This window comes from Capra hircus, chromosome 23 (assembly GCF_001704415.2).
Source record: "Capra hircus breed San Clemente chromosome 23, ASM170441v1, whole genome shotgun sequence".
In the NCBI taxonomy this organism is placed as follows: Eukaryota; Metazoa; Chordata; class Mammalia; order Artiodactyla; family Bovidae; genus Capra; species Capra hircus.
The window spans coordinates 23,584,092-23,594,301 of record NC_030830.1 but is presented as its reverse complement, the minus strand read 5'-3'; the positions used below and the strand labels follow the sequence as shown (position 1 = coordinate 23,594,301).

Genomic DNA, 10,210 nt, shown 5'->3' with positions numbered 1-10,210 from the left:
CAACCTCAATTTTGAAAGATGAGAACAGTCACCCAACAGATAGGAGGACGAAAAATTCCAAGTAGCGAAACAGCTCAAGCAGTGGTGCCAAGATGGGGCTGGCGGGTGTCTTGGGAGAGTAACTGAGAGTTGATATTGGTGGAGCTGAGGGTGAGGAGAGGTGAGCCGGTGAGGGAGGTGGGGGCCAGGCCAGCCCCCCACGGAGCCGCCACACAGTAGGCCTGGGTGAAGGCAGGCCTTGGGGGGAGGGGTCCGCTGAGATCTGTGCTGTCCCCAGCAGAGAAGAGCTCATCCAGCCCTCGGGGGATTTCTTTTGCAGCCATTCTGTCCTCTTTCCTGAACTCCGAAGCTCTGCTATTTCTCCCTGAGATAGGAGGAATTTCACAACTGGGCATGGCTGTGTGCTTGGAGCTGGGAGGCTGAAGGGTAAAGCACAAAGCTTGTGGAGGAACGAGCAGTTTGGGGCAGGAGGGGTGGACCTGCTGGGAGCCAGGCTGGAACCTGAGGGATAGAGTCTTCTCTCAGTCGGGGAGGGCCTGTTCCCACGGGCCTGCTGCAGCCTCATCTCACGCCGCCCTCACATCAGCTCCCAGGAAGCAGTGCTGGCTGGTTTTTGCTCTGGTCTCAGTGACAGTGTCAGCGGCTTGGGCTTCACGGTCACTGCCATCAGGGTACTGGGAGGCTTCTGCATCAAGTACTCATTCCCAAAGGCCAGGCGAGGGGCCTAAGGTTGGGTGGAACGGGCAAAGAGCCACTCACTTCTGAGATTGGAGATTGGAAACTGCGCTTTTGCTCGCTTTGCCTACAAAGAAAGACATGATTTTAGAGGAGTGCTTAATCTGACACAGGAAAGCCTCTGCAGTGACTGGTAGTGGAGAGCTGTGATGGAATAGAGCTTGCCTCCTTCTGTGGAAATTATGTGTTCCCTCATTTCTGTGACCAACATTTTTGGAGTACCTCCTATATGACAGGCTTTGTTCAAGCTGCCCCAGTTATAAAAATAAACATATATCCTGTTGTTAAAGTATACATATATCCTGTGGTTTCATATTTTAATATTATTTAGGGATAAGAACAGAATCAAGGAAGATTGGGAAAGGTCTTTCCCTTCTCCTAGTATATCTTAATAATGAGTCATCACAGAACATTCTAGAACACTGAGAGGGGCTGGTGGCCTGGCTAGATCATTCGAGAAGCTTAGCACATGTCAATCATTTCTGATTGGCCAATCAACTGGGGGGCTCAGACTAGGAGACAGTAGGTAAATAATGTTGTTTAGTTTAAGTTGTGTCCGATTCTTTGCAACCCCGTGGACTATAGCCTGCCAGGCTCCTCTGTCCATGGGATTTCCCAGGCAAGAATATTGGATTGGGTTGCCATTCCCTTCTCCAGGGGATCTTCCCGATCCAGGGATCAAAGCCAATCACAAGCAGATTCTTTACTGAGACACCAGGGATAGGTATTCCAATAATAGGTATTCCAAAAGGTAGATAAACTTTGAAAATACAGAGACATGCTTCATCCAGCAATCACCAAGTTTTAACTCTTTCTGATTATTTTCCTAAGGCTGCTGTAACAGTACAACTAACAAGCTGGTTTAAAATGACAGAAATTTTTTCTCTTGTAGTTCTAGAGGTTAGAAATCTGAAATCAAGGCGTTAGTAGGGTTATGATCCCTCTGAATGCTCTAGGGAAATATTCATCCTTGTCTCTTCCAGTTTATGGTGGTTTCTGGTTGTCTTTAATTTTTAACATTTTAGTTATAATGTATCTTGGTATGGATCCTTTGGATTGTTACTTAAACTCTCAGCTTCCTGGATCTGGATGTCTATTTCTTTCCCCAGCTTAAGGAAGGTTTTAGCCATTATTTATTCAAATAAAATTTCTGTCCCATTCTCTCTTTCTTCTCCTCTAGGACTTTTAGTGAAGTTGCTCAGTACTGTGTGACTCTTTGCAATCCCATGGACTGTAGCCTACCAGGCTCCTCTGTCCATGGAATTTTCCAGGCAAGAGTACTGGAGTGGGCTGCCATTCCCTTCTCCAGAGGATCTTCCTGACCCTGGGGATTGAGCCCAGGTTTCCTGCATTGCAGGCAGACACTTTACCCTCTGAGCCACCAGGGGAACCAAGCAAGTTAGTTTGCTTGAGGTTGTCCTGTAAGTCCCTTAAGCTTTACTTTTATTCCTGTCCCCTACTTCCCTGTCTTTTTTTTTTTTTTTTTCTGCTCTGATTAAACAAGTTATTGCTCTGGTGTTTCTCCAAGTTCGCTGATCCTTCTTCTGCCTCATTTATTCATGTGTTTGAACCTCTCTCATGTATTTTTCAGTTTAGTTATTGTATTTCAACTCTGTGTGTTCTGTTTTAATTTTCTTATATTTTCCCTCTCTGTTGAAGTTCTCACTGTATTCATTTAGTTTTTTGATCCCATCATCTACCCACATGAAGTACACACTTCCCTCATCCTAAGCTCCCTGTAGGGTGATTCAGGTGACTACCTGGAATCAGAATGCTTGTCCGTTTTGCCTTCTTGCAGGCCAAGCCAGCAGTGACTGTCCCGAGTAACTCAGCAGAGATAAGGATGGTGCAGAGAACTCTAGAAAATGTAGAGAATGCAGTCTGGCTTAGGGGGAAGCAGCAGGCAGAAGCCCAAACCACAGCCTTGCAGATGAGGTTTTAGCCAATCAGAAAAAGGATTTTAAGTTGACCCCCTTGTTGCTAGTAGAAATATTGCATGAAGAGGCCTGTGAAATCCAGCAATTCCCAGATGTGTTGCAGCCTCCACTGTACAGCCCCAGAATAGAGCGGAGGCCACTTCCCCCTTATGACAGGGGGAAGGGGATGGGCCAGAAGCCTCTGTTTATTCTGAGAGACCTTGAAGTGGAGCCTGAGGGGACTGAGGCACCTTCAGAATTCCTTTCTGAATTTCTCTGTTGCCCCCTTCAACCCTATTACTGGTCTCAGTTTGGTGTTCCCCCTTTATGCTGCTATCCCACCCTGGAAACCCTCCTAGCCTGGAGCTACCCTGGTCCTGAGTGCACCACTGCAGTTGTGGAAGCCCAGTGACAGGTTCTAAATCTCAGGTGCTCTGGGATTATGCACATAATTCAGAATATTGAAATAACTCATTGTCTTCATGTGCCACTAAAGGAAACTTCTTGATGTTGCTTCTTTCCTATTTCTTTTTACCTGGTAAACTCCATATATATATATATATATATATATATATATATATATATATATATGTTTTTTTTTTTTTTTTTTAAAGATCCTGTTCACACTGTTTTTGGAGAAGGCAATGGCACCCCACTCCAGTACTCTTGCCTGGAAAATCCCACGGACAGAGGAGCCTGGTAGGCTGCAGTCCATGGGGTCGCTAAGAGTCTTACACGACTGAGTGACTTCACTTTCATGCATTGGAGAAGGAAATGGCAACCCACTCCAGCGTTCTTGCCTGGAGAATCCCAGGGACGGGGGAGCCTGGTGGGCTGCCATCTATGGGGTCACACAGAGTCAGACATGACTGAGGCGACTTAGCAGCAGCAGCATACTGTTTTGAAAGGAGACCCTAAAATTCAGGAAGACAGAGAAAGAAAAGAGACACTTACTGTCTTATTAATTTTTCCAGGTACTATTCTAATTGCTCTATAATCTTTTAATACTGCCCCTAATCATGCGTAAGATGCATCTGATAAATGAAAAAAATTATTTAAAAAAACACAATTGATATTTCTGCACTGGAGATTTGATGCTTAGGCCTGGCACAATTCAATCTGTATCTACAAGCATCCACTCCCTCATTAACACTATTGAAGCTCCAAGAAATGCTTCTCCACAACTTTTGCTGTCTTCTGTGTCTGAATGGTGTTACTGTTTTTGGATTGTGTCTCTGCTGACATCAGATGGTTCAGGGAGGATCTGAATAGCTGAAGAGATTTTTAACAGAAAAGTCAACTTAATTTTCCAAATATTTTCATTCAAAGAAAAGAATGCAATGTATTCTTGTATAATAAAAAAATCACTTGCCAACAGGACCGGTTGACAAATTTTGTTTGTTTTCTTGTTCCACATATCGACCTCATGGTAGATGAGGAACATTTTACTATATTAAACAAGTCATATCACATGCTAGCAATGTAATGTTCAAAATCCTTCAAGCTAGGCTTCAGCAGTATATGAACTTCCAGATGTACAAGTAGGATTTAGAAGAAGTGAAGAACCAGAGATCAAACTGCCAAACCCATTGGATCATGGAAAAGGCAAGGGAATTCCAGAAAAAGATCTACTTCTTCACTAATTACGTTAAAGCCTTTGTGTGGATCACAACAAACTGGAAAATTCTTAAAGAGGTGGTAATAACAGACTATCTTACCTGCTTCCTAGAAAACTTTTATCCAGGTCAAGAAGCAACAGTTAGAACCAGACATGCAGCAACACACTGGTTCAAAATTGGGAAAGGCATATCTCAAGGCTGTATATTGTCACCTGGCTTATCTAATTTATATGTAGAGTATATCATGTGAAATGCTGAGTTTTATTGCTCTAAGTACAGAGGGATGAATCACAAGCTGGAATCAAGGTTACTGGGAGAAATAGCAACAACCTCAGCAAGATGATACCATTCTAATGGCAGAAACTAAGATGAACTAAAGAGCTTCTTGATAAGCGTGAAAGAAGAGAGTGAAAAAGCTGGCTTAAAACTCAACATTCAAAAACTAAGATCAAGGCATCTGCTCCCATAACTTCATGGCAAATAGATGGGGGAAAAGTAGAAACAGTGACAGATTTTATTTTCCTGGGCTCCAAAATCACTGTGGATAGTGACTGCAGCCACGAAATTAAAAGATGCTTGCTCCTTGGAAGAAAAGCTGTGATAAACCTAGACAGCATATTCAAAAGCAGAGACATCACTTTGCTGACAAAGGTCCAGATAGTCAAAGAGATGGTTTTTCTAGCAGTCATGTACAGATGTGAGGGTTGGACCATAAAGTAAGCAGAGCACTGTAGGATTGATGATTTCAAATTGTGTTGCTGGAGAAGACTTGTGAGAGTCCCTTGGACTGCAAAGAAATCCAACCAGTCCATCCTAAAGAAAATCAGTCCTTAATATTCATTGGAAGGACAGATGCTGAAGCTGAAGCTTTAATACTTTGACTACCTGATGCGAAGAGCTGACTCTTTGGAAAAGGCCCTGATGCTGGGTAAGATTATAGGCAGGGATGAGAAGGAGGTGACACAGGATGAGATGGCTGGATGGCATCACTGACTCTGTGGACATAAGCTTGAGCAAATTTGGGAGACAGTGAAGGAAAAGGAAGACTGGCAAGCTGCAGTCCATGTGGCCGCAAAGAGTTGGACACATTTTAGCGACTGAACAACAACAACATTATTCTTAAGTTTGTATATACAAAGGCCTAGACATAAAATGAAGCAGGATTCACATTTTACATAGATAAGTCTGAGGCAAAAAGGTTCAATATTTTGCTGATTGTCATAAAGCATATCAGTGGTAGAATTGCAGCCCCAAACCATTTCCTTCAAGAGCTGTGTTCTTCCCATGGCATCTTAAGGCCTCTCAGAGTGTCTAAGCTAATAAGGTGAGCATCTCTGTGACAATAATTTTATCTCCTTGAAATATGATCCCCACTTATTTCCCCCTACCCCCAAACCCCAAAACAATAGGTTTTAAATAAATATCATATCATGTCTACTTCTGAATCACTTTTTCTTTTCGTTCTTTAAACTCCTGAGACATTCAATCTTCAGATCTTTTATAACTGAGAGAAAATCTTCACCTGAAATGTTTATTCAGTGTAATTTGATGAAGACAGTGCCAGGCATTAGATTGAGAACCTTAGAAAATAATGTCTGCCCAGGGACAGATGAGGTATTTCAGCTCCAGTGCTGATTGGTTCCTTTCCGAGGGACTCTCCAATCCTGCCATACATGGGAGCGCCCATAGACTTTTATTCTGTGAAGTGAGTTCACCAGATCCACTGGGTTTGAGCTGTGTTGACTACCATTACTTCTTCCTTTGTTCTCTATTATGTCTGGGATGGTGGCTCTGCAGATCCCCAGAGGCCTTTGGACAGCAGCTGTGATGGTGACCCTGGTGGTGCTGAGCACCCCAGGGGCCGAGGGCAGAGACTCGCCACGTAAGTGCAGGGCAGCTGCTCCCTGGAGCCACCAGTCTGGGGAGCAGGCTCTGAGGGACCCTTGGGCTGGGGTATGATCTCCCGATACTGTCTTTCATCGCACATTTCCTTCCATTGGGAATGAGGGCTATGTTACATTCTCATTTCCACCCTCTAAGGACAAGGTGAGGACAATCCCCCTCTTAGAGGTTTGAGCCTGGGTGTAACAGGGAGGAGGAGACAGAGTGTGTATCCACTATAAGTGCCAGGACAAAGTGAGCATGGGCATCTCTCCCCTGCCTTTCTTTTTTAGAAGATACCAATTTCTCCAAAGAAGACACAGCAGAATTTGTCATTTCAGGGTCCCCCAAGATCTTGTCTGGACTAAATACTGTGGGATCCTGGGTTGGTGGGAAATGTAGGGCAGTAGTCATCCCTGTAGGTTCAGAATTTGAGGAAAAGACTCTACAGTCCTGACTCTGAGTGGAGAGTTTATGAAAGCAACTCCTGGTATTGGAGGAGCTCCCTGGGTGATCACAGACAGAATCTTAGCCTCAGGTTTCACTGATTTATGGTCAAGCTTCCCTGGTGTCTCAGATGGTAAAGCATCTGCCTGCAACGCAGGAGACCCAGGTTTGATTCCTGGGTCGGGAAGATCCCCTGGAGAAGGAAATGGCAACCCACTCCGGTACTCTTGCCTGGAAAATTACATGGATGGAGGGGCCTGGTAGGCTACAGTCCATGGGGTTGCAGAGTCGGACACGACTGAGCGACTTCACTTAGTGACTTGAGTGGGATTCAGAGACTTATAAGTGGGGATGGACCGGATTTAGGAGAAAAGAGAAGGTAAGAATGGAATGATATAAATATTGAGAAACCATTCACCTCAGACACAGGATTAATATCTTAATATAAATTCTCTCTCAATCTTCCTAAAAGCCCTACATGTCGGTATAATGACTTTTTCCACAATTATACTTATGATACAGATACACTATTTAGGAACCTGCACAAGCTGGTAACTATCTCAGTTTAATTGGAATCCAATTTATCTCATTTGAAAGTCTGTGCTCTTTCCATGAATAAGATGTTCCTTTCTATGACTGGGAAGTTGTTGGTTCCCTCTAACCACACAGGTGTCGGTGGGGGTGGCAGAAACTAGGAGTAAACCCAGGTGTTGTAAGGAAGACACTTTGCCGGGGACAGTGAATTTGTGCGCCCGTCAGGCTGATTCCCTGGTGGCTCAGACCGTAAAGTGTTTATCCCGCAATGCGGAAGACCCATCCCTGAGTCAGGAAGATCCCTGGAGAAGAAAATGGCAACCCACTCCAGTACTCTTGCCTGGAAAATCCATGGGTGGAGGAGCCTGGTGGGCTGTAGCCCATGGCGTCGCAAAAAGTCAGACACGACTGAGCGATTTGATCTCACTTTCAGGCTGAGGATAAACTTCTCCGCCTCTTTTGTCATTCTCTGAACTCTTGCGTTTACGTCATTACTTTGCCTCTGAGGTTCCCAGTAGTTAAGGGAAACTTGAGATTTCTGTGAGAACATCCTGATCCCTCTAAGTACAGAGGGATGGATGATCAACCCGACAGACACGGCCCCGTTTACTGAGTTCTCAGCCTCCTGTTTCCTGAGGTCCCAAGGCCTCCTCACGTCCTGGGAGCCTCAGAGGGGGCGGGCGGCCGGGGGAGGAGCCGCTGGAGGACCCGGGTCCGCAGCGGGGGGCGCAGGGCCGGGCTGGAGCGGAACAGGGGCTGAGCGGCGGCGGGTTGCCGGTTTCGGGACCCCGCTGGCGGCGGCCGGCACCTCCGCATCTGGCCGAGCGGCCCCGCGTGGGGCTGTGGGGCTGAGCCTGACCGAGCGGCTGTCTCCCCGCAGAGGATTTCCTGGTCCAGTTTAAGGCCCAGTGTTACTTCACCAACGGGACGGAGCGGGTGCGGTACGTGACCAGATACATCTACAACCGGGAGGAGTACGTGCGCTTCGACAGCGACTGGGACAAGTACCGGGCGGTGACGCCGCTGGGGCGGCCGGACGCCGAGTACTGGAACAGCCAGGAGGACTTCCTGGAGCAGACGCGGGCCGAGGCGGACACGGTGTGCAGACACAACTACCAGGCGGAGCTCATCACCTCCTTGCAGCGGCGAGGTGAGTGCCGGCCGCCCTCCGCCCGAGACTCAGCGCGGGAGGAGCCGGGTCTCCGGGGCGGGGTCCCCAGGCCCGCGGAGGGGTCAGCGAGGCCGGGGCGTCGGCGCGGAGGGCGGGGACCAAGGGGCCGCGGGCAATGCGCACTCGCAGCCCCGGACCTCTCCCCGCAGGGGCGGCGCGGCCTGCCCAGGGTGGGCCCCCTCTGAAGGCCGCGCGCTGGGCAGCTCTCTCCACTAATTCAGCTCGTTCCCGCCTCGCTCGCGCCTTTGGTGTGTTTGCTTCCCAACGTCTGACCGCCCTGCCTGGTCACGGCAGCTCCACTGCTTAGTTTAGGGCACCCTACGCGCGTGGTGATAAATTACAGTCATGAAATAATACCTTTTCACTTTTTGGTTTCACATCATTATTCAACTTAATCTTGGTTTCTTAAATGGATGTCACTGTATCACTTGTTCTGGACCTCTTTCGAGTAAGGGACGGTGTTATTACCGTCTGCCTGCTGACACATTGGCAGGTAGTGTGAGTTCCTTACACCTTTGTTAAATTAATGCATGAATGTACTTGGTTTTCCATCCACTTAGGGTCAAGAGAAAACAAGTAAATGGAGTCTTAAAACCTGATTTTATTAATTATTCTTTACTATTTTACTTAACTCTTCAAAGTTAACTCTTATTGACTTGGATCTTAACAACTTAAAATTTCTGAAAGCAAAGTCTGAGGAAAAAAGTGTTTACTAAAAATAGAAACAACTCTTGAATGGTGTTGTAAGGCTGAGTTACAATTTCTTAGAAAAGCTCAACAAATGGCATAATATAAAGAGTTGGCGTTTTGGGGTAAATAAGTCTATGCCATTTAATTGAATAAAAATTTCTTCAGGTTTATTTTGGCCTAAACCCTATCCTCTCCCTCCAGGCCCCCAATGTCACCACCCACCTCAGGGATACACCTTCTGAAAGTTAACTATACCCATTTAGTGGGAATCTATTTTCAGACAATTATATTACCAAATACTGTCTGTATTATGCCACTTAATTTCACAACAAGTGAAACTTGGGTGTTAACAGTTAGCATCAACACTTTATATATGCTAATATTGGGCTGCCCTCTATGGGGTCACACAGAGTTGGACACAACTGAAGTGACTTAGCAGTAGTAGTAGTAATGTTGGTACATATAAACAGTTTAAGCAGTTACACACAGTTATTCACTGTCCTGTAGTGTCCCCCAATATACAACAGTCATCATGTTCTTTGCTAATATATAGAGTCTAATGGAAGCAAATCCTCCTTAAGGTCAGTTATGACCAGAGACAGCAGTGTGAGTCTGTTCCTGCCTATTTTCAAACTGGTGGGAAAAAATGATACATTGACAAAATTGAAAACTCACTGATTAATCCCTAATCTGACCTCAGTGTTATCTATACACGTTCACATAACTTTTAGCTTACTTTACACTCTTTTACCTTCTTCATCCTAATGATACCAAGTATTAATATATACTTATATTTTTTGCTATTTCAGTTCTTTTTCCATATACATTACTCTAACATTTCTCTCTTGAACTTGTGACCTTTATTTTTACTCCCAATCTGTTTGAGATGAACAAATTTTGTAAGTCTGCATACCTGACCAAGATTTCAATCAGACTCCAGCAAGGAGGACCTAAACAAGAGTTAAAGTCCCAATTGAAACCATGATTCTTTCCAGATGATGGCTCATGAGTACCATGTAACTGGGGTGACAAGATTGCCTCCTGACCTCAGCAAGTCCCAGTTATACTTTATAGTTCACAGTGCTTTCTCATTAACCTTGGCCAACTTCTGCAAGAATTGCAGAATGTTTTCTATAGAGAACATACATGATAATCATGTCTGATTTCTGAACAAGGAAGTTATTCTTAAAAGCAAGGGGATGGAATAGGGTAGGCAG

General features: G+C 45.4%; 1 protein-coding gene across 3 annotated transcripts in view; it reads left to right on the top strand.

The window, feature by feature from the left end:
- Positions 5,948–10,210, top strand: part of LOC102180664 (boLa class II histocompatibility antigen, DQB*0101 beta chain) — a 62,663-nt gene continuing 58,400 nt past the window's right edge. For 2 of the 3 annotated variants that reach the window (XM_018038927.1, XM_018038925.1), the window contains exons 1-2: positions 5,948–6,152; positions 8,013–8,282. In XM_018038927.1, coding sequence (XP_017894416.1) covers positions 6,044–6,152; positions 8,013–8,282 — 379 coding nt within the window. In that variant the 5' untranslated portion in view covers positions 5,948–6,043. The remainder of the gene's footprint in view (positions 6,153–8,012; positions 8,283–10,210) is intronic. The other variant, XM_018038926.1, reaches the window with a different exon arrangement.